General features: G+C 35.1%; 1 protein-coding gene across 2 annotated transcripts in view; it reads right to left on the bottom strand.

Moving 5' to 3' along the window:
* Positions 1-1,072: 1,072 nt before the first annotated feature.
* The window catches only part of LOC149182522 (MADS-box transcription factor 56-like), a 362,764-nt gene continuing 339,339 nt past the window's right edge, over positions 1,073-24,497 (bottom strand). Inside the window, exons 6-8 of one of the 2 annotated variants that reach the window (XM_089418581.1) lie at positions 1,674-1,715; positions 1,490-1,571; positions 1,073-1,402 (exon numbers count right to left, since the gene is read on the bottom strand). In XM_089418581.1, coding sequence (XP_089274707.1) covers positions 1,512-1,571; positions 1,674-1,715 — 102 coding nt within the window. In that variant the 3' untranslated portion in view covers positions 1,073-1,402; positions 1,490-1,511. The remainder of the gene's footprint in view (positions 1,403-1,489; positions 1,572-1,673; positions 1,716-24,497) is intronic. The other variant, XM_089418580.1, reaches the window with a different exon arrangement.

The raw sequence follows: 24,497 nt of genomic DNA, 5'->3' as shown, positions 1-24,497 counted from the left end.
ACTTACAAAAGCTTACAACCATACACCCTTTTATCTTAGTAGCATTTGTTATGTACAAAATATGCAAAAAAAAAAAAAAATCTTTTTAGTAACATTTGTTACTTGAAAAAGCTCACAGCCTTTCTTCTGAGGAGCGCCTACAAAATCTTACATTTTTTTTTTCTGAACAATGTTTCGTTTAATTGAGTCCTTGCTGCCACTATACTAAGACTTGAGAAGGATGACTAACTTATCTATGGCACTTGACCGCATAGGTCATATGAAAGCGATGAATTCTCAGCGCGCTCAAAATCTTGCACCCTTTCTTTTGAACAATATTTTGTTTAGTCAAGTACTTGCTGCCATTGGACTGAGGCTTGCCGTTACTGAACTAAGGCTTGAGAAGGACGACGCTTGTTTGCATAGGCCATATTAAAGCTATGGATTCTGAGAGAGAAAGGGTAGCTAGTTGGTCTGGTAAGACTCATTTCATGTTTTTTTTTTATTTTAAGACTTATTAGATGTTTTGTTCGGTGGCAAGCCGCTAGAAATTGAGAGATAGTGCTAGCGAGAACCTAAGAGGTGGCAGCTAGATAGTTAGATGGCCATGAAGAAATGGGAAACTTTGCATAAAATGAAAACACCTTCATATAATTTTTATGTTACATAAAATAAAATAAATTATTACCATCTTTTCTACACTTTAGATAAATTCTAACTTGCCACATCATCATTACATTGGAATAAGGCTTAAATAAGGTCTTTTTTCCTACCAAAAAAAACTTTTTTTCCCAACCAATAATTTAAAAAAATGAAAATAGTCCTTCTAAAACTCAACGATCTACCGATGCTGATAAAACAGATGTCGATATCGAACTTATCAAAGTATAATTGTCAATAGTACATGAAACAAAAGCTTAATATTATAAACAAATTAATTATATTCACATATAAAAGGCAACCTGGTTCTGTATTCATGTCATATAATTTTTGTATGGAAGAATATGTGTTCGAAAGTTTGGAGGTTATACCAGAGCAACATATGCTGATATTAATTTTATCTATAGTTTTCAGTACGACAAGAAACAAAAACTTAATATTAATTAATCTATTATATTGACGTATAAAAGTCAACTTGGTTCTGCGTTCATGCCATATATTTTTTGCATTTATTCTAAAAGTTTTCGAAGTGGTAAAAGAGCTACAGAAGAGCTATAAAATGTCAATGAATATATATGTGATCGTCTCAAACCACGATTTATTTTATTACTATAATGCGTATAACAGCAGCAATGAATAGTGGATTGGTCGGGAATACGAAATTCAGGTACTTATATAAGAAAGTAGTTCTACTGCATTACCATGGCTCGCAGGAGAAGTTGTCGCCATCTTCGCTGCTGTCACAAGTACTGGTAGACATACTCTCGTAAGGTAGTCAGTCAATATGGCTCTCAAATAAATTCTAAAATAGGATAAAGATGGACAGAAACAAAGGCGGTGAGTAGCATACCCCATAAGTGAGTGAGATTTTGTCATGGATGCATTAACAAATAACGCTGACCAGAAGTGGAGGCATCGGCTCTGGCAATCAACTGTGACACAACCATGACGTTATGTATTTATCATCTTATCTAAATCCTACCCCTAAAATTATATTGATGTTAATAGAATTTAGAGTTTAAAGAAAATAGTACCTTGGTAAGGAGTTCAGTATTCTCCTCTTTCAAAGAACGCACCTATCGCAACAAAAGAGTGCATGTATAATCATCAATTTATTCTTATCTTCCATAATCTTCTCGTCGTTTAGTAATCACATAACAAAGCAAGGTTAGATTCTAAACCTTCATCGATAGGTCAATTGGTATTAGCTATGTTAGGCCCCCCAGGTTTTATGTTTCATATAGAAACCAATAATAAAATAAATTAATTGTTTCAGTTTATCTATAGAATTGGGAAGTGTATAAATCCAACCCTTCATTTGTATCAACTACATAAAAAAAAACTAATAACGATTAAGAATAAAAAGTGACTTAAAACAAAGTGTTCCCCGAAGACAATCCTCTAAATTTTTCCTACATTGAAAATGGGTAAATGGTAAGGTCAGCATTCTAATATTCATTTAGTTAGATTTGTTGTTTACGAGTTATCGTTTTCATCGATCAGCGCAAGGATTTTTTGAATTAGTTTCGTTGTTTATTATGGGCATGTCGATTATATATATATAATTTTGTAATTTTTTTATTCTTAAATGTAATTTTCTAATTTTTTTAATTTATTGAGAATGAAATATTATTTTTAAATAGTACATAAGTTAAAGAAAAAAAGTGTTGGAGTTACCAAAAAAATTATAATATAAATCTTAATTTAAAACTGAAATTATCTAATTATATAAAATATTATAAACAATAACAAGTATAAAATTAAGTTGATTTTATTCATATATTATTAAACATAAATAATACGTATAAAAATATTTATTTTTATAAACTTATAAATTTTATTTTATTATAAATAAAAATAATAATTAAAAGAATTGTATAAACTTATAAATTTAATTTTATTATAAATAAAAATAATAATTAAAAGAATTGTAAAGAAATTGTATTCTCATAAATATGTATACATTGATATTTTTATTTTTTTCCATTTTAAATAAATTAATATTAATATAAAAATAGATTTCTCAAATCAGAAAATAAATTTATATAATAATAATCATAAATAAATTTACATAATTGTGCGAAAATATTAAATAAAAAACAAACTATAAATATTTACACATAATTATTTTATTTTGAAAGCTTATATGTATTTATAAATCAGTACCGACAGAAAATGGTAAATAAATAATATTAAGTAAAGCTAGTGTATATATGGAATTTGAAGTTATATCAATTTTAAAGAAATTGAGGCTTTTTAATCAGATATAAAATTAATATAATTTATATTAATTATGTTATATATATATATATATATATATATATATATATATATATATATAACTTTTATATATTTAAAACAATTATAACTATAAACTTGGTAGACTTTCATATTTATAAAATAAAAAAATGTACATTAAGACATTCGTTTACTCAGTAAAAGTAGAAAAAGTGTGGGCATGCTTATCTTCTCATGAATATGCACAAGCGTTTCCTAACATGGGTGGAAAATATCTAGAATATCAAAATGAAAATAGACTATTTCCTGCTTGAGAGAAGTCATTGCTCAGAATACCTACATGGATTATAGAATTCTGTGAAGATAAATTTACTTAAAATTTTAATAGTTGTTTATGGTTTAGATAAGTAGTTAGAATAGAAATAGAAATAGAAATAGAAATAGAAATAAATTAAAAAATTTAAAAATATAAAATAAAACTACAATGAAACTAAAATTCAAAATAAAATAAAATAAAATAAATAAATTATTTATATATATATATATATATATATATATATGCAGATTATAAAACATGATGTATTTGGAGTTCACTTTCTCTTACTGATGATTTATGTTAGTTATTGGAGTTGCCAGAGTTTTCTTTTTACAAAAAGTATAAACAATAATATATTTAAAAAAATTGATATATATATATATATATATATATATGAATTGAAATATTTAATTTTTTTGCTTACTATATATAGTTAAATTGGTGATTGCTTTTATATGAAGCACTATGTAAAGTATGAAATTCAAATTTCAAATTCCCACAAATTATACAATCTCTAAAAAAAAAATTAAATTATTTATATTATAAAAAAACATATTTAATCTTTTTTATATTAAAAAAATAATAAATTTTATATATTAAATAAATTTAAATAAAAATTGAAACATTATTACTATGAATTATTTTCAAAAATACTACATTAAATAAAAAACCCACTTAAATGTTTTCCATATGCAACTCGTAGGCTTTATTATTGTAGTTCGGTCCATAGACTTTAATTTAAACACCCTTTGTATCATGTCTATATAACTAACACTATGTTTATATACACTTACAAAGCATAATAATTTATGGGCCGCAAAACATAAGAATTTGGAAAGTAATTATGAAGTCGCGGGTGGATAGGAAAACACTGAGAGTAAGAAGTACAGTAACATGGAAAACAAAAACAGATGGATGCAAATGGCATGATGGTTAAGCTTCACATAAAATAAGAGAAGAAGTAATTGTCAAAATACAAATCAAATTTTATTTAATCAACTAGTAGCTAATCATAGCTAATCAACTAGTAGCTTACAGGTGTGAAATACCACGTGTAAGACTGTCCCTGCAGAGCACTTCTACCTTACAATTGATTACATGAGAAATATATACATGAAACACACATTTAGGGAAGTTGAACAAAATCCTAGAAAACAGGAACATAATCCTAATCTAAGGTTCAGTTTAATCATCACTCCATTAAGCCATTTCTACATTAATCTCAACACTCCCCCTTAATGGAGAAATGGATTCACATATATGCGTGACACTTCCCTAAACAACTCAAATTTGATTCTACCAAGAGGTTTGGTAAAAATATCATCAACATTGTCACATCTATTACAATACTCAATATAGATTTCTTTTGACTGAACTTTCTCCCTGAAAAAATGAAACTGTGTATCGATATGCTTTGTGTTCTTATGAAATAATGGATTATTTGCAAGTTTGATGGAGCTTTGGTTGTCACATTTGATCACTGTTGCAACCTTCTATTCTTCTCCAGCATCAAGGAGAAGTCTCCTCAACCAAACTGCTTCACATGTTGTTGAACACAAAGCTTGATATTCAGCTTCTGCAAAAGACAAGGACACTGTGTTCTGCTTTTTGTTGCTCCATGTAATGAACCCAGATCCAATGCTAAATGCATAGAATGTTATGGACCATCTGTCATCTACATTTCCAACTTAATCAGAGCCTGAAATACCTGTCAATCTAACATCACATGAATCAATATAAATAATACCAAAATCTAAGGTTCTGTGGAGATACCTTAAAACACCTTTTGTTGCAACCCAATGGCTCTCAAGGGGCTTTGACATAAATTGGCTCAATGCACTAACTGCATAATCCAAATCAAGCCTAGTTGTAGTCAAGTAGATTAGACTCCCAACCAACTGTCTATACAAAGTCGCATCTGCCTCCTTAGATCCATCATCATTCTGAAGTTTTAAATTCTACTGTAAAGGTACTACTGCAGCTTTGCACTGATCCATTCTGAACTTTTCCAGTAAGCTCCTGACATACTTACTTTGTGACAGAAAAGTTTGTCCAGAATCCCTCCAGACTTCCAAACCCAAACAGTAATGTAGCTCTCCAAGGTCTTTCATCTCAAAGACTTGTGACATCTACTCCTTGATTTCTTTAATGAGATTATCAACATTCCCTGTAATGATTAGATCATCTACATAAAAAGAAATTAAGACAATCCTTCCTTCTTTATCAAACGTGGTATAAATGTTAGGGTCATTTTTGCTCCTTTTATAAACATGTTGCAGGAAAAATGAATCAATTTTGTCATACCACCTGAGTGCCTGTTTTAGTCCATATAGTGCTTTCTTCAACCTGCAAACTAAATGTTCTTCACCATGTTTGACATACCCCTCAGGTTGCACTAGGTAGACTTCTTCTTTTAAGTCCCCATTTTAAAATGCAGATTTAACATCTAGTCAGTGAATCATCCAATGATATTTGGTAGCTAAAGCAATTATCATTCTGATTGTTTTTAGTTTAGCTATAGGAGCAAATGTTTCATCAAAATCTATGCCTTCTTGCTACGAATACCCCTTTGCAACCAGCCTAGATTTATACTTATCTATGCTCCCATCTGCTCTAAATTTAGGTTTATACAACCATTTGCATCCTATGGGTTGTTTCCATTTAGGTAGTTTAACTAAATCACAAGTTTTTTTTTTAGAATTGTTTCATATTCCTCTTCCATAGCAGCCCTCCATTCACTATATTGACTAGCTTCTTTATAACTAGATGGTTCAACAATAGTCATCATACTAGTTACACAATCATTTTCCCTTATCTTGTTGACAACTAAACCTTCCTACCTGATCTCCTGAGTGGTGGTGTAGCTTCAAACCTTGTCTAATCATAATTTTCTAGACTTGGCTTGACAACTACATCATGTTCTTTCCCTTCCTGTTGTTGTTGTTGTAACTGTCATTGCTGCTCATTTTTTCACCACATTCATCACTTCCTTCTTCCACCAACAAGGGCACTTGCCATTCTTCATTAACACTCTTGTGACTTCCATCATTAACCTGCTCATGAAACACTACATCTCTGCTCGCAAAAAATTTATGAGTAGAGGGATTAAACAGTTTGTAAGCCTTAAATTTTGTACAATACCGAACAAAAATACATTTAATGGCCTTTGAATTCAGTTTCTTTCTATCTTCCTTTGGGATATGGGCAAAGGATTTACTGCCAAAAATAATCAAGTTCTTAACTACATGCTTATAACCAAATAAAGCTTCAAAAGGAGTTTTGAAATCTAGACTTCTTTTGGACTCCTATTCTTGAGATACACTATAGTATTAATTGCTTCAGCCCAACACCCATTAGAAAGATTCTTACCTTTTAACATACTCGAGCACACTCCACAAGGGTTATGTTCTTCCTCTATGCAACCCCATTCTGTTGAGGACTGTGTGGTACTATAACCTGTTGTTGTATCCCATTATCTTTGCAGTATTTGAGGACACAGCATTCTTGTACTGTCTCCCTTGATCCGAAGGGGGAATCCTGATGATTTTACTTGTCTGCTTTTAAACCATACTTATGAACTCCTTGAAGTATTCAAAAGTTTGGCTCTTCTTCCTGAGGAAATACACCCATGTAAATCTACTACAGTCATCAATATACAGTGAAAAATATTATGCACAGCCTAACGATCTTGTTTGCATAGGCCCACATAGATATGTGTGTACCAGCTCAAGTATATCTCTCTTCTTTCTATCAATATTCATAGGAAATTAATATTTTGCATCTTTCCCAATGCACATGCATCAAAGTCAATATGAAGAAGTTTTGAAACAGGAAGGCCTTCGACCATACCTCTTTTCTGTAATAGCAGCAGTTCATTGAAGTTAATATGGCCAAACCTCTCATGCCATAAGTCCATTGTAGTCATAGTAGATGTTGTCAATGCCTAATGTGGTTTGCTTTTGACATTTATCTTGTACAATCCTCCCACATGAATGCTTGATTCAATAGGCTTCATACAATCCAACATGCATTTAATGACACAATATGATTTATAAAATTCTACCTTGAGATTTTGATCAGTTATAGTAGAGACAGAGATCAGATTATTTTTTATCCGAGGTACATACATTACATTATGGATATGTATAATATTTCCATCACGAAAACAAACAGGAATATTACCATAACCTTTGATTTGGTACCCGCTACCATCACCAAGATAGATGTTTGCTCCACTGCTGGTCTCTTTGAAGTCTTCAAGGCATTGTCTATTCCCTGTCATGTGGATGGATGCACCTGAGTCCACGAACAAGGTATCTGCTTCATTATCCTTAGCTGAATGTGTAGAGTTAGATATGAATAGTTTGATGTTCTGACTCTATTCCTCATTAGAAAAATGACATGCATGTTGTTTATGTCTCTTCCAACCATCATCAAACTTCTTCTTAATGCAATGTCTGGCTATATGGTCGGTTCTACCAGAATAAAAACATTTGGCTGCAGAGTCATTTCTATTGAAAGACATACCTTGAGGTGAGGGCATCTTTCTTTGTGGGAATACACTGCTCTTCTGTGCTGCATTTGGCTTTCCTCTGAAGGGTTTCTTCTTCTCCATCAAGGCTAGATTTGCACTCTAAGGTTTATGAGTCAGTTTCTTTTCCCCCTCTTGCATGAGGATCCCTATCAATTCTTCTAAAAGAGGGATTTTTCTCTTGCATTCAAGCCAGTGATGAACATCTAATACTCATCAGTTATACCATTCATGGTAATCATGACCAAATAAGTATCTGACACAACTTCACCGATATCACCCAGCTTGTTCTTGAGCTCCTTCATCCGCGAAGTAAATGCTACAACCGTCTCATTCTCCTCCATCTTTATGGAGAGAATATTTCTCTTCAAGAACAGAAATCGATTGGTGTTCTTGACCTCATAGAGATCCTTGAGCATCTTCCAGATCTCTAGTGTAGTCTTGCAATCACGGATATGGGGAATCATGCAATCTTTGACCGACAATTTCAAGAGCATTCTCGCCTTAGTCTCCTGCTTGTCCCAATCTTCGATTGTTGTTGTTGTCTCTCCTGTATCCTGGTTCGACTTCACCTCATCATTATTCGCAATTGTCCATGCATTTTGTCCCTCAAGTAGGATTTGCAGCTTGAATTTCCAACCAAAGTAATTGGATCCATCCAGCTTTTTATTTTCATTAAGGTAAGCTTGTTCTAACTGATTATTCATCTTGAATGAATAAAAGAGCTTCAACCGGGCAATTTAAAAAACAACAAACCCGGATATTTAAGAAAAACGCCAAGCGCTAGATCCAAAACAAAAATGACCTATGGTCTGTCTTTAAAAAATTCACCCCCTTTTATAAAAAAAAAGAGCCCATCTTTTAGATAAAACCTTTTAATTTAAAACTTTAATTTAAAAAAAAAATATCCTGCCTCTCTTCTTTTGAAACAACCCCATGTGCATCAACATAGGGAGCATCTGTGGCTTTTTCACGAACAATATTGATTCCTTTGAGTGAAGTCGTGTTGACCACAATTCCATTCAATGTCGTAGCCTACCCACTGATAGAGTGGCCATGGCCTCTGGCAGCTACTTTTAAATTAGGAGATGTAGCTGCTATCCTTATCATTTTACTGATATCCTCCGCTGAGGATGGAGAGAAAACAACAACGGGTTTGTTGTGATATATAGCTCCAAAATCACTGGAAGCCTCTTCTATCAAAGGTCCCTTGAATGTTATACAGCCCTATGAGTGCGGAGTAAGTCCTATGCCCACTCTAGAACTCAGCAAATCAACCCAAAACTCACCCGTCAGCTCCACGACCTCTACAATAGTCTCGTGGCAGCAGCACCCATGTTGACAACCAAAAGAAAAAAATGGCATAGGGATGATTCAGTCAAATGATCTCAGTCAAACGAGGTGGCGTGCATCAAGCATTCTCATTTTTCCAGGAGAGCGATCACCAGCCCCATTGACAGTTCTGATCCATAGTCTTCCACCGTAGCAGACTCCACACACCTTCGATCCAGTCTTCCCCTGTGGCAGCCTCCACACACCTCTGATCTTGATAGTCTCGCATCAATCCAAACAACCTTGTCACTGTAGACTTCACCGTGGCCTCTTCTGTGGCCTCCTCGTCTTTGTAGACTCCTCCTCAAAGAGTCCTTGTTCTCCAATGTGCGGTCGAGCTATGGCGTTCAGGCCGGACAAAGAAAATCACTTCACCACAAACTCTACAAACATGGTTGACGTGCTTCAGCAATGGTCCACTTGCGCCGCTATGGAGAATAAAAAATCATGTAAGTACAGAAGTGAATCGGCGTGACTATCACCTTTTAAACATGTTGATCGCCCTCCAACCGTACCGGTTAAATTTCTTCCTCCACTCAGGGTTGCAGCCCTGTAGCTCTGATACCATGCCAAAATACGAATCAAAATTTATTAAATCAACTGAGCAACTTATAGGTGTGAAACACCACCTGTAACACTGCCTCTGCAGAACATGCTCTGCCTTACAATTGATTACATGAGAAATATATATATGAAACACACATTTAGGGTAGTTGAACAGGATCCTAGAAAACATGAACAAAATCCTAATCTAAGGTTTGGATTGAACCGTCACTCCGTTAAGCCATTTCTACATTAATCTCAACAGTAATAACACTCACAAGGAAATTTAAGAATTGCATGGAAATAATGAAGAGTAAGAAGGACTTCAAAATTAAATGAATACACATAGAGAAAAATATATTAAAATAAATTAGATTGAAGAAATAGTTAAGACATATTCTTCAAAATAAAAATAAAAATAGTTATAATAAATGTTAAGATAGGGAGATAAATTAAATTATAGAGTAAAGTTATGTAAACAATTTATTAAGAATCAACAAACAAGGGGTAATAGCAAATTTTGAAGAAAAGACATAAATAAATTTCCCATGGAGACTAGGGATTGCGACGAACAACCAAGTGGAAGCTCTCTCTTTAGCAGGGTCTGAAAATTAGTGCTTCTAATGGTATACAAAATTTGATTATCATTGGTGATTCTATGATAATAATCCAAAAATATTTGAAGATCTCCAAGAATGAGAACCTTATTGATGGTAAATCCTCTCCAATCATTCCCAGGATATATTATGCATCAAAAAATTTAGAAAATGTTAGAATGTTCCAAGTGTTGCGGGCTAACAACAAGTTGGCGGACACACAAGCCAACGTCAGGGTGGCCTTGGAGCAAGGCTCCTTACGCATCAATCACTTCATTAAAATATGTCATATTTCCTAATTCAAATTAAATACTCGAGGCCAGCATTGGACAACTGGGGTGCGGGTATGCAACACATAAAATTGGAAGTTATTAAGGTTATCTCCCCGATGGCCCTTTGCAGTGTGTTAGGAGTTGGGGTGGTTGGTAAGGAGTTATGGAAGAGGTGTGGAAACTATAGATCGAAGGTCATTTGCTGTGACAGGTGGTCGATGTGTTTTTGGTTATTTACTTTTTCTTTTACTAGAGTTCCATTCGTGGGGTGGGTGGGTACCATCATAATTCTCTCAAGGATAGTTTTGGCGGTGGAGGAGATGGAAGGTAACTGCTACACCATGATGCAAAATCACTTCACATTTATGATAGAAAAGACGGGAAGGAATGTCGGAATTAACCAGGTCGTTATCTATAGGAGCTGGTTTTGATCGGTAAATCACATGATTTTTTCAATACATGGTAGAATAGCCATGAAGATGGATTCTGCAAGCAACGAAAGTGGTGGCGGAACAAGGTCGAGACACTCCAAGAATATAAAAGGCTCAATTGACAGTTCATGCAAGCAGGTTGTAAAAGAAATTATTAAAGAGATCAATGAGAAGATGGTGGTTTTGTACACCCCATTGTCGAGACTCGGAAAGTCCTGGGAATAATGAAAAACATATAGAGAGCCTATGCAAAGATGTGATGACTCTGCAACAAAAGGTGGAGAACATTGAAATTAAATTAGAACTGCAACTTTCAGGGTGCTAAAAGAAGTTGTTGGATTTGGGGATGACTTTGTCCCTTATACTGAAGGTGTTGCGGGTGTTGTTGCTATACATGACTTGGAACCTAGGGTGGGCGGTGCTGAAGAATAGGCTATGACTATGGAAGAAGCTCAGAGAGAAATTGACACTGGTAGCCGTGGGTAGATGTTTCCTTTAAGTTACATCTATGTTTTGTCGAACTATAGAATATGGTGGGGTTTTTTTGGAATGTTTACAATATAGGCTATGTACAAAACTAACATGTAAATATAGTTGGTAGCAATAAGGTCCTTCTCTAGTTCAAAATAATGAATATTTATGAGATCTTGCTCTCCAAGATCGTATGGGACCTCACCCTTTTCCAGTTTATCTAATGAAAATCCTACCCGTTTCTTTAAAAAGAATAAAAAAATCAACAAACAATCTAGATCTCCATATATTTATAATTATAAGTATCTTCAATTATTATTATTGATAATGCATCTTCTTTAGGTTGTGTATCTAGTTGTGTGTGGTTATTATTTGAGAAAGTAATTAGTGAAAATTATGAGTAATCTTCTTTAAGTGTGTTTTTTGATATTGAATGAGGTTACAATTATGAAACAAAAATAGTTAAGAAAAGATAAAAGTTTTTATAGTATTGTAAATTTCACATCATAAGAAATGATACAAATATGTGGTTGAATGTTAGTTAATAGAATATTGTAATGACCATAGAGAATGATAGAAATAATGGGTAATTAACAACAAACTTGAGAAGCATAAATTAGTGAATCAAAATTAGAAATAGAGAATCATGAAGTAGTAGAAAAGGGAGATGCTATGAGACAGTTTGTGAGCTTAGTAGTGAGTGAAAAATAATAGAAATTGAAGTGTCCTAGTGTCCATGAGATGGAAAGGTAGAGGAATGGATATAAATGTTAAAGGTAGTTTGAATTTGAGTAAACTAAAGGTCTTCATAGGATGGATTTTCCTAATGCATAGTTGAAAGGAAAAAACAAATCTTAGTTTGATTTTTAATACATTTAGATATATTTCAAAAGGGAAATCAAAATTTTGTGGGGTGGATCAGGATGATATCAAAGTTAAGAAACATGGTTTTCCCTATGGAGTATAATCATACAATGATAATGTAGATATAGAAGAAAAACACAAAATGGGAGTGTACAAGAGTAAACAAATGAAGTATCAACTTGTCAACACATGTTAACATGCAAAAGATGTAAATCAAGAAGTTTGGAGGTCTTTAACTAGATTATATTATCATTCTCTAAAAGAGAAACAAGCTTATGTAAGTTACAAAAATTACAATAGAAAAGTCTTATTAGTTGGTTCGAAAGGTGTAAGAAATGGTATTGATTCTATAAGAAGGATCACATTCAAGATTCCTAAAACAATAATTTCCATGCTTCTACTATTGAGTAGTGAGTCCCCTTTGAAACATGTTTTGAATATTTTTCATCTTTAGTTCTAATTTTTCTATATGGATAGAATGAAAAAGAAAGAGAGGCAACCTCACACATGTATAAAAGGTATATAAAATCAAGACTATCTATTTGTATATTCATGAGAGACTTAAGGAATCATAGGAAAACCAAAGGGTGAGTTGTAACCATCACAAGGAAGGGACATATTCAATATTGGAGACCAAGTCCATCTACATTAGAATGAATAAAGGTTACAGGGACTAGGATTCCTTTAGATGTTGATAGGAAGGAAACAATGCTTGCATACTAAATCTACTTTCATACATGTAAACATATTCAATAGTGAATGTAGAAAATGTAAAACTCTATGATCTATCCATTCTTATTAAGAAAATTGGTTCCAAGCTTTAATTTCTACATAATATTTGGCAATTAAAACCCAAAGTCTCACATTCTAGACTTCAAATAACATTTTTTTGAGGCTTTAAACTAAAAATAATTCATTTGCCCAAAATTCCTTATTGTATATTTCATAAATGCACTTATGGATGAAAAAGAGAACTATCACTCGCTTGTGTATGAAAAATTAATTCTTCTAATAACTTGACCATAGGTTGCATCAATTTTGTGCCATGTAAAAGGCATGCAAACCTATTTTTGAAAATTATGGGAATCTCCATTTAATTTAGTTAATGTCATTGTCGGCTTGCCTAGCTTTGCTTCAATTTTTTTTGACTTGCTTGGATTTTTATTCCTTTTCTCTCAATTACCTCTAGTTCTCTAGCATCTTTCCAACAATATTAAGTTTCCTTAATTTTGGTGCACCCATTCATGAATTCAAAATTTGATTTTCTATTTCGATGCTATTGTTTGATGGATATTTTCTTTCAAACTACCTTTGTTTGGGGTCATGGATCAAATTCATCACCCATACAGTTTGGCTTGATGCGCTAAATTCCAATTATTTTGATCTTGATTCAAACCTTATCTCTTGTATAGCCTTCATATAATATACACATAAAAATGAGATTTAAATTAACATATCTATATATAAATGTGTAAATTTAATATCAATAAATTTCCTTATTTAATTAACATTTACAATAAACTATATATTAGTAATCATATCATATATTTATATATATAAATTATGAAATAATGTGTGAACTCATTTCATTGTTTTACATTAAGGATAAATTATATTGTGAATTTTTAACTCAAAAGTGTAAACAACGTAGCTGAGCCACATTCCTATATAATATCTTATATAATTCACATTGATTTAGTCTTATGTGCCAAACTTATAATTCATGCATTACATACGAATTAATATCAAATAAAATTTACATTCAAAGTACGTTGTAAATAGTATATTATAAATATACTAGACATGAAATTTGCACATATGATAACAAAAGCTATAAAACAAAATCCCATTGCACATGAATACACATGTTTTATAACTCCAAAACATGAAGATTTTTCATTTTGCAAAAGGCAAAAGTTGACGAGCATAACCAAAATGAGGATATAAAATTATATGATATTTAAATCCTCATTTAATGTTTTTTTGTTTGGTGAAGGTACTTTGGAATCTCAGTGCGAATGAAATGAATTTCTAGGCATCAAGGCAATAAAGTGCCGTAGGAGCGCTTAGCCCAACAAATTGACAAACGCTGAGCTATTAGAACTTGTTGAGGAACGCTGAAGACCATCAATAAAATGTTGATTTGCCAATTTTAAATCGATATGTTGCTCGCTTCTCGGGACGATTGGTTTATTGGTTAAGGGATCTCGAGAGGAAAGGATATTTTCTGATTATGTAATATTACGAAAAGGTCATTTTTATACTGTCAAAGGAGTTCCGGAAACTGGAGAATAGAGAGCACTGTTATATTATTATAAACCCTGCGGTCTGCAGATATTGTACCTAGTGAAACCTGTATGTAGGATGGCTTGGTTTCTCGAGCTTTGGAAGGATGTTTCTTAATGCTACTACCAAGGGTTTCATGAATAAGTTAGAGAACCGGAGGACTGTACATATCTAAAAGCATGTGGAGCTAATGACTATAAGTTCAACTTTCTTAGCAATGTTGTTTAGTTTGCAAACTTATTTTCATTTTATTTTTATCTCCATTAGTAGAAATAGAGTTAACACTATTGTTAATTTTGGTTTCGTTTTCGCTTTGTACTAATAGTGTATGTATATAAATTTATTTTTAATTGGTTTAACTAGTTTTAATCAATGTTGAATATCGAATTCATGGAGATTGGATTGTGTTGCAATATGTAATTCCTACTTCTTGTTAGAAATTTCTGATGATTTCAAACAGAACTGAACAGAGAGTAATACTCTGTTTTTACCACACAGGATCTTAACACAACGGAGAAAAAAAAAGATTCCAGAACACAAAGTTTTACACACACATAAAAACTTGTATTCATTAAAAGACTGCTATTACAAAATATGGTTCTTCCTCTCTCACAGAGGGATTTACAAAAAAAACACACACTGTTGTGTCTACTCTATATGTTATTTCGCTGCTGCGGCTTTCTTTCACATTCACGTGCTGCTACGTGTTACAGATGCACTGCTGTGCTTTTTCACATTCCTTTTTTTTCTACCACTCACCTATTGACTGAAAAACCTTTTATATCTACCAGATTATGCGTGAGAAGGTCAAAAATGACCACCAACGACTTTAATTCTCTGATGGAGTCTCTGATGCAGTCTGCTTCTCTTGATGACCAAAACTGATCTTTTCTGATATTCTATTGTACTTCTCGAGCAGGTGGAATGGAACTCCATAACTGATAAATGCGTTGAGCTGCTCGAGGCAAGTCCTTTCCTTCTCGACCATACTTTCATGTTAAATGTGGTTGTTGAGAAGTAATGGCGCAGAACGCTGAATCAGGCGTTCTTTCTTCTTTGGGAACACAAAACAGGTTAAGGCATAAAGACAGTATGACGGAGGCGTGTTCAAGGCGGGAATAAATAATGGTCGTTGGATTAAAAATGGACGGCGGAGATTAACTTGGTGAAGGTGCGATATGCGATAGATGACGGGTTGCATCGCAACATCGCATCGGCGGAGTGAAAACAAAACTCATATGAGGGTTGCGATTTGCGATTTGCGATCGTATCGCAGAATCGCAATCGGCAGAAAACAAAGAACGCAGAGGGGCAATAGGTCGTGAACGCGATTTGCGATATGCGATAATATCGTATCGTCGCGTCGGAAAAAAAAAATTCAAGAGAACACATGGAGACAATGGTCATGAATGCGATTTGCGATCTACGATGAGATCGCATCGCAAGGGAAAAATAGTGCTGCAGTTGAAATTAACATTTCAACACTCCCCTTTAATTTCAACTACTGGGTTATCAGTCATACCTAGACATTTCCTCAAATACTCAAAACTTTTCTGCCCCAAAGGCTTGGTCAGAATGTCTGCAACCTGTTCCTGAGTTCTGCAATGTTGTAAAACAATTTCACCATCATTCACCAATTCTTTGATGTAATGGAACTTTGTATCAATGTGTTTCGTTCGCTTGTGAAACACAGAATTCTTGGACAATGCTATAGCTGAGCTATTGTCACAAAAAATGACCATTGCTTTTGTCTGCTCTTGGCCTAAGCTCCTTAGCATTCTTCTCATCCAAACTCCTTGACACGCTGCTGCTGTAGCTGCCATGTATTCTGCCTCTGCTCTAGACAATGCCACGATAAGTTGTTTCTTAGAAGCCCATGAAATGGCTCGTAAACCCTTGTGAAAGAGATAACCGGATGTGCTTTTCCGATCATCTACGCTTCTAGCCCAATCACTATCAGTGTATCCAACTAAATCTGAACTTTCTGAAAAAGTGTATAAGATGCCAAATCTTTTCGTACCTTTAACATACCTCAGAATCCTTTTTGCTACCTGCCAATGTGCTTCTTTCGGCCTCTCCATGAATCTGGAAATTAAATTAATAGCAAACATTATATCCGGCCTAGTTGCAGTCAAATAAATGAGGCTGCCAACTATGCTCTTGTACAAACTAGGATCAAAATCCTTGCTGCTGTCCTCTTTGCTGAGTTTTAATCCCATCACTGTGGGAGTGATTGTTGCCTTGCTGTGCTGCATAATAAATCTACCCAACACTTCATTTACATATTTTTCCTGCGAAATAAAAATTCCATTTTCATTTTGATCTACTTCTATTCCTAAGAAGTATCTCAGCAAACCCATGCCAGTCATCTCAAATTCTTCTTTCATGACTGATTTGAAATTTTTGATGAGGTAACCATCATTACCTGTAAAAATCACATCATCAACATACAACACCACAATTAAAATTTTACCATCTTTTTCTTTGATGTAGACAGTGGGTTCTCCCTCACACTTTGCAAATTAATTTTCCAGTAGATAGGAATCTATCCTACTGTACCATGCTCTTGGTGCTTGCTTCAGCCCATAAAGAGCTTTCTTCAATTTGCACACTTTGTGCTCTTGGCCTTTCTTCTCATAACCTGGAGGTTGTTCAATGTAAACCTCTTCCTTTAACACTCCATTCAGGAATGCAGACTTCACGTCCATTTGGTAAACTTTCCACTTGTTTTTTGTTGCTATGGACAACACTGCTCTCACGGTTTCCATTCTTGCAAACGGTGCGAAAGTTTCCTCATAGTCTCTCCCGTACTACTGCTTGTATCCCTTGACAACAAGTCTTGCATTGTGCCTTTCTATTTTGCCTTCAGCATTACTCTTGGTCTTGTAGACCCATTTAACTCCAATGACTTCTTTTCCTTTTGGTAGTTCAACCAAATCCCATGTTTTGTTTCTCTCTATGGCATTGATCTCCTCATCCATAGCTTCTATCCATTTCTTATCTTTAATTGCATCTTCGAAATGAATAGGATCATCAACACGACAATATAAAGCAAACAAGGAATTCATTCCTTCATCATAAATATCACTTAAATTTCTAAATTTCTTACCTCTTTCACTTGGTGTGCAAGTGCTTGAAGATGCACTTGAATTTCCTCCTTGTGGTGTGCTTGGAGAAGCACTTTCATTTCTCCTCAAGGGTGTCCCTTGTTGTCCTTGCGTTGGCACTACTGATTGCGGATGCATTTCAGCCAACTCCTCATCATCTTCATCATGAGACAAATAGCTTTTAACATTAACTGTTTTCTCTATGCTTCCATCCCAAGCTTCCTCCTAAATGAATTGAACATCTCTGCTCACAAAAAACTTCTTGGTGGATGGGATATACAACCTGTAAGCTTTGGATTCCTCACTGTATCCAATGAAAATACATTTCTCCCCTTTGCTGTCCAACTTCCTCCTTAGCTGATCTGGAATGTGTGCATAAGCCACACATCCAAAAACTTTCATGTCGGTGACTCCTTGCTTTCTTCCACTCCATGCTTCTTCCGGCACTTTGTTCATCACAGATTTTGTAGGGCATCTATTCAAAATGTATACTGCACAATGTACAGCTTCAGCCCAATAATCATTTTGCAAATGTTTTGCCTTTAGCATACTCCTCGCCATATCCATGATGGTCCTATTCTTCCTGTCGGCAACTCCATTTTGCTGCGGAGTGTACCTTGCAGTAAACTGCTTGTGTATTCCATTTTCTCTACAAAACCATAGGAATTCCTTGGAGATATACTCACCTCCTTTGTCAGTTCTCAAAACTTTGATGCGCAGCCCACTTTGATTTTCCACAAGTGGTTTGAAATTTCGAAATTTTTCAAACACTTCACTTTTGTTCTTTAGAAAGTAAACCCAAGTTTTTCTTGTAAAATCATCAATGAATGTTAGAAAATATTGGTTGCCTGCAAGTGATGGAGCCTGCATTGGTCCACATAAATCTGAGCGGACAATTTCTAATAGTGCCTTTGCCCTTATGCTTTTCCCTTATGGAAAACCTTCTCTATGTTGTTTCCCCAAGATACATCCTTCACAAAGGCTGTCCGGTTTCTCTATCAATGGTAATCCTCTTACCATTCGTTTTCTACTCAACAAATTAAGACCTCCAAAGTTGAGATGTCCAAATCTCAAGTGCCACAACCAATTTTCATCTTTTGGTACGCTTTGGAAAGCCTCTTGGGTAACTGCTGCAATTACTTCTTTGTTTTTCAAATCTGCCCTTATTCTGAGAGGGAACATCATGTTCCTTTTCATCTTCACTTCAGAAATACATCTTTTTCTGGGTGCTCTATCCATGATGGTGCATACATCATTCACAAAGAAAACATTGTAACCTTTTTGAACAAGCTGTCCAATACTTAAGAGGTTACACTTCATTCCAGGAACATAATAGGCATCTACTATGGTTTTCCTTTCACTTTTCTTTGCAAATATTTTTACTTCTCCTTTTCCCATAACAGAAACTTTACTATCAGTCCCAAGTGTGACTTGTGACTTCACACTTTGATCTAAAGCAGAAAACAGGGCTATGTTTCCTGTCATATGGTTGTTGCAACTGAAGTCTAGAAACCATATATCATCACAGTTTGTTTCAGCCATATTACAAGCTAACAACACATTATCTTGGCTGATATTTTCTCTAGTAATATTTGCACTAGATCTATTATTCATATCATGCCGCTTCTTCCTACATTCATTGGCATAGTGCCCATATTTTTTACAATAATAACATTGGAAATTGGATTTTTCATACCTTTGTCCTTGAGCATGATGTTGTCCACTTTGTTGGCTACTGCCTTGGCCTTGGTTCTGATTTGAATTGCTACCTTTTCCTTGAGCATTTACTGGACTGTTTCTTCCACCTCTGCTTTGGCTTCTGCCTCTTCCTCTCTTGTTTCCTTTGCCTTGACCTCTTCCTCCTTCAAAGGACATCTGGGTCTTGAAGGCTTGCTCTAGAGATGAGTTTTCATTTCTACTCAACCTATGCTCATGTGTTATCAGTGATGCATGTAGTTCATCAACTAAGAAGTTTGAGAGATCCTTTGTCTCTTCTATGGTGGTGACAATCACATCGAACTTTGAGGGTAGGATCCTCAATAGTTTCTCCACAATCCTCCTTTCTTCAAGAACTTCTCCATGAGTCCTTATTTGTGTGACCATACCAATCACATGTGTGAAGAATGAGTCAATATTATCTAACTCCTTCATGCACAGGTTCTCAAAATCTCTCCTTAGCAACTGTAGTTTTGCTGTCTTCACTTTTTCCATGCCTTGATAGGCTATCTTGAGAGTTTGCCATGTTTCTTTGGATGTCTTGGCTGCTGCTATCCTTGGAAACACACTCTCATGCACTGCTTGATACAAGGATACGAGGGCTTTTGAATCCTTCTTCTTGTAGCTCTTCAACAGATCTTTCTCTGCCTGAGTTAGATTATTAAACTCATTTTCATCTTCTAGTTCTTTAAACCATCTTCAACTATTTCTGATAAGTATTGTAAGGCAAACATGGCTCTCATGGTTATTGCCCAATAGTCATAGATTTTCCCATTAAACTGTGGGAACTGAGTATTAAAAATACCCATGCTAGTGCTGGTACTGGTGCTGGCCATTCTTGCACTCTAAACTATGCTTCAAATATACAGTCAGGTATTTAAGTAACTGGTTTGAGAAATACCTTTGAATCTTTCTTGACTGAGTCTCCACTCTGTTGGAGAAGCTGCTGCAGCAAGAAAATCCTTCCTTCAGCTTCTTTGACACCTTCAAAGAGCCTGGACTAGCTCTGATACCATGTTAGAAATTTCTGATGATTTCAAACAGAACTGAACAGAGAGTAATACTCTGTTTTTACCACACAGGATCTTAACACAGCGGAACAAAAAAAATGTTTCCAGAACACAGAGTTTTACACACACATAAAAACTTGTATTCATTAAAAGACTGCTGTTACAAAATATGGTTCTTCCTCTCTCACAGAGGGATTTACAAAAAAAACACACACTGTTGTGTCTACTCTATATGCTATTTCGCTGTTGCGGCTTTCTTTTACATTCACACGCTGTTGTGTGTTACAGATGCACTGCTGTGCTTTTTCACATTCATTTTTTTTTCTACCACTCACTTACTGACTAAAAAACCTTTCATATCTACCAGGTTATGCGTGAGAAGGTCAAAAATGACCACCAACTGCTTTAATTATCTGATGGAGTCTCTGATGCAGTCTGCTCCTCTTGATGAACAAAACTGATCTTTTCTGATATTCTGTTGTACTTCTCGAGCAGGTGGAGTGGAACTCCATAACTGATAAATGCGTTGAGCTGCTCGAGGCAGGTCCTTTCCTTCTCGGCCATACTTTCATGTTAAATGTGGTTGTTGAGAAGTAATGGTGCAGAACCCTGAATTAGGCATTCTTTCTTCTTTGGGAACACAAAACAGGTTAAGGGATAAAGACAGTATGACGGAGGCGTGTTCAAGGCGGGAATAAATAATGGTCATTGGATTAAAAATGGATGGCGGAGATTAACTTGGTGAAGGTGCGATATGCGATAGATGACGGGTTGCATCGCAACATCGCATCGGCAGGAGTGAAAACAAAACTCATATGAGGGTTGCGATTTGCGATTTGCGATCGTATCACAGAATCGCAATCGGTAGAAAACAAAGAATGCGGAGGGGCAATAGGTCGTGAACGCGATTTACGATATGCGATAATATCGCATCGTCGCGTCGGAAAAAAAAAATCAAGAGAACACACGGAGACAATGGTCATGAATGCGATTTGCGATCTGCGATGACATCGCGTTGCAAGGGAAAAATAGTGCTGCAGTTGAAATTAACATTTCAACACTTCTCTCACGTGTGTTTCTCTATGTAAAAGAATTTGTTCCTATTCTTTAGGGTTATTATATCTAGATGTTCCTATGTTGGTGTGTGGTTGAGATATTCTCTCAACCAGGTGATTGTGTGTCCAAGATAGTCTACCTATATTAAGACAACACTAAATGTATTTATATGTAATCTTATTTGATGTGAATATATGATATTGTGTGCACTATCAAAAAATTAAATTGGTATCAGAGGCCGTGAGGGTCTGGGACCTTGGCCCCTCCTCAGCCCAGGGAAATAAAAGAGGATATTTTGTTTAATTTTTTTTAGTTTGTCCATCGAACAATTTTCTGAGTCTTTTGTGAAAATTGTCTGCTCTCACCACTCGGTGAATACAACTTGTGTTTTGGTGAATGCTGCCTGCATTGGATCGTTACTACATGTGGTCGCTGTAGAGCAGATCTATTGGAGGTCCGATCCGTTGCGTCTTGATAGAGGGCAGATCCACCATGTCACCGCTTCATCGTTTGAGATTTTGCAGCAGAAGTCTCCTTCATTCAGGCCACACTTACCCTGCAAGAACATTGTTATGAGGTTGTGATGAATTCTCTTCGATCATTAAAAGTCGAACTTGGTCACAAAAGACTTCATAGAGAGTTTGGATTTCCTATCCAACATACTGCAAGTTGGCCTTTAGTTGACCAAGCATCTCAAGAGCGATATATAGGTCAAATTATTTAGTTTAGTGTTGGTCGTCGAGTTGGGCTCGCTGTGTCGACCGTGGAGGTGTTATCTCTTGTACGCTTGAAGGAGGTCACAACAGGGTGGATTTGCTGGCTTCTGGTGGATTCAAGGTCGACACCCTCTTTGCTGGAGTGCTTCGCCGTGAAGGAGGAGGTGCAGTTTAACTACTGCGTGGATCTGCTGTCGAGTGAGTGAGTTAATCTGCTCTAGTGGTGGAGTGAGTTGATCTATCAAACAAATAAGGTGTTGTTCCATTGATCGAGCCCTTGAAGCTATGCAAAGGTAGAATATATGTGTGGGGGACTCGGACATGTTGTTGAATTTTTGTTATAGTGGATTAGTAGTAGCCCGCATGAATCTGAAATTTGAGGCATGGATGCTCTGTTTTGGTACGAGGATGCCTGTGGTTGGAGTTGAGGAAGAGCCACGGTGGTGGACGATGTGTGTGAGAGAGGCGATAAAGGCAGGCTTGCCTCACCTTAGACCAATGTTCCTGATTTGAGCCTACTATGAATCCGATATAGAGTTGTTGTTTGGTGTTAGAGTCTGGGTTTTCTAACCTCGATCAGCCGATGGTGGCTAGTTGAATGCGGCATGCTCAGTGCTGCTTTGAATACTTTGAGTGGGGTTGCAAATTGATGGGACTATCGAGGTTCGGTTCGAGTGGACTGGATTGGAGCTCGTGTCCAACAAAATGGAGATTGTTTTGAAGAAATGGGGTGTAGATTGTGATGGAAACGGGCAAGTTGAAACCAAGTTCCTAAAGCATTGCTCTAACAGACGAGAGACTGTGTGTTGTAGGGTCATGTATTTTTCAGACTTTGGCGACTACTTTGTCTATTGAATGAATTTATGTTTGGTCATCCGATTCAGGTTTGAAAGCATGGTTGTTTGTGCATGCTTTTGTGTGTTTTTTAAGAGTGGTCATGAATTAAGCATGCAGGACACTCTTACGTAACCTTTTTATGGCTATGGTAAAGAATAAGTTCATATTTTATGAAGTGATTGGTTCACAAATTTATGTTACTGTTTTGGATTATTGAAGATAATTTTATTGAGTTTAGCCAACTCAATGTGTAGGGATTTTGTTAGAATTGGCTATTCTAGCAAATCACACTCATGTGAATATGGAAATCCAAACCTATGTAAAAATGGAATTCAAAGATAACTATTGGACAATGACACTGAAGATGCCAAAGAAAATGTTGAGGATGATAGAACAATTCAAAAGAGGAGGCAAAGGAGCTACATCAAAAATTAAGTGATGATGGACATCTAAGTAAAAGTTTGTGTGAGTTAGTTTGAGTTTGTGAAATATACTTATAACAGTGATAAAGTATGAGCCACATATTATAATTAAAGAAAATATACATGTCATAGATTTCTTTGTAATAGTCTGTTGTGTTCAATGAAATGTTTTATGTACTTAATATCTTCTTAATCTTGGAGTATATTAAAAGGGAATATGGTCGTAAGACCTAGAGAGGCATGCATACCCCTTTGTTATGTTTTCCCTAATGACATCAAGTTGTGCAATCAACCATTTAGTAGGTAATAGGGTGGCAGGTGTACTTGTATCTAAGCTTGATATGTAATCAAAGAATTGAGACTTCGATTAAGTGGGGAAATTGTGAGATGGAATAATCTGAAAGTGTAAAGGACCAAGTCAAAGAAAGTTAATCAAGAAGCTAGATGAACCATGTATGTGAAGGACTTCCTATTAGACCAGAGTTTGTAACGGTTTGGTACCCATGCATTGCGATGGATGTTTGTTCCTTTATATGGACGTCAACAATTTGATGATGTTTTCATGAAAAATGTACAATGTGTAATTGCCAGATTGGACCAGAAATAAACATTTCAGATTGATATCGAGACAAGTACTCATTAAGGGGGTGTGTTGGAAAATGTAATTCCTACTTGTCCCAATTGTATCTCTCTATGTAAAGGAGTATGTTCCTATTCTTATTCCTAGATATTCATAGGTTGGTGTGTGGTTGAGATGTTCTCTCAACCTAGTGATTGTGTGTCCAAGATAGTCTACCTATCTTGAGACAACACTAAATGTATTTATATGTAATCTTATTTGATGTGAATATATGATATTGTGTGCATTATAAAACATTATTTGATTAGAATGATTAATAACTATCTGTTAATCATCGTATTTTTGTCTTGCTCTTGTTTATATTGAGTTAGATAAATTATTTCTTTAATTCAATATAAATATTACTTTGAGTTAGTTTACTTGGTTGATTTTGGGGTAAATGGATGTAATATTTTAACAACTATTATTGGGATATTTTCATTACATATTGGTTTAAATAACTTGTAAAGTCTCAAATTATTTTGAAAAATGCAA

This window comes from Pinus tabuliformis, chromosome 3_2, assembly GCF_031772625.1.
Source record: "Pinus tabuliformis cultivar Carrire ecotype Pingquan chromosome 3_2, CPIR1, whole genome shotgun sequence".
In the NCBI taxonomy this organism is placed as follows: domain Eukaryota; kingdom Viridiplantae; phylum Streptophyta; class Pinopsida; order Pinales; family Pinaceae; genus Pinus; species Pinus tabuliformis.
This window is presented reverse-complemented; position numbering and strand designations above follow the sequence as displayed.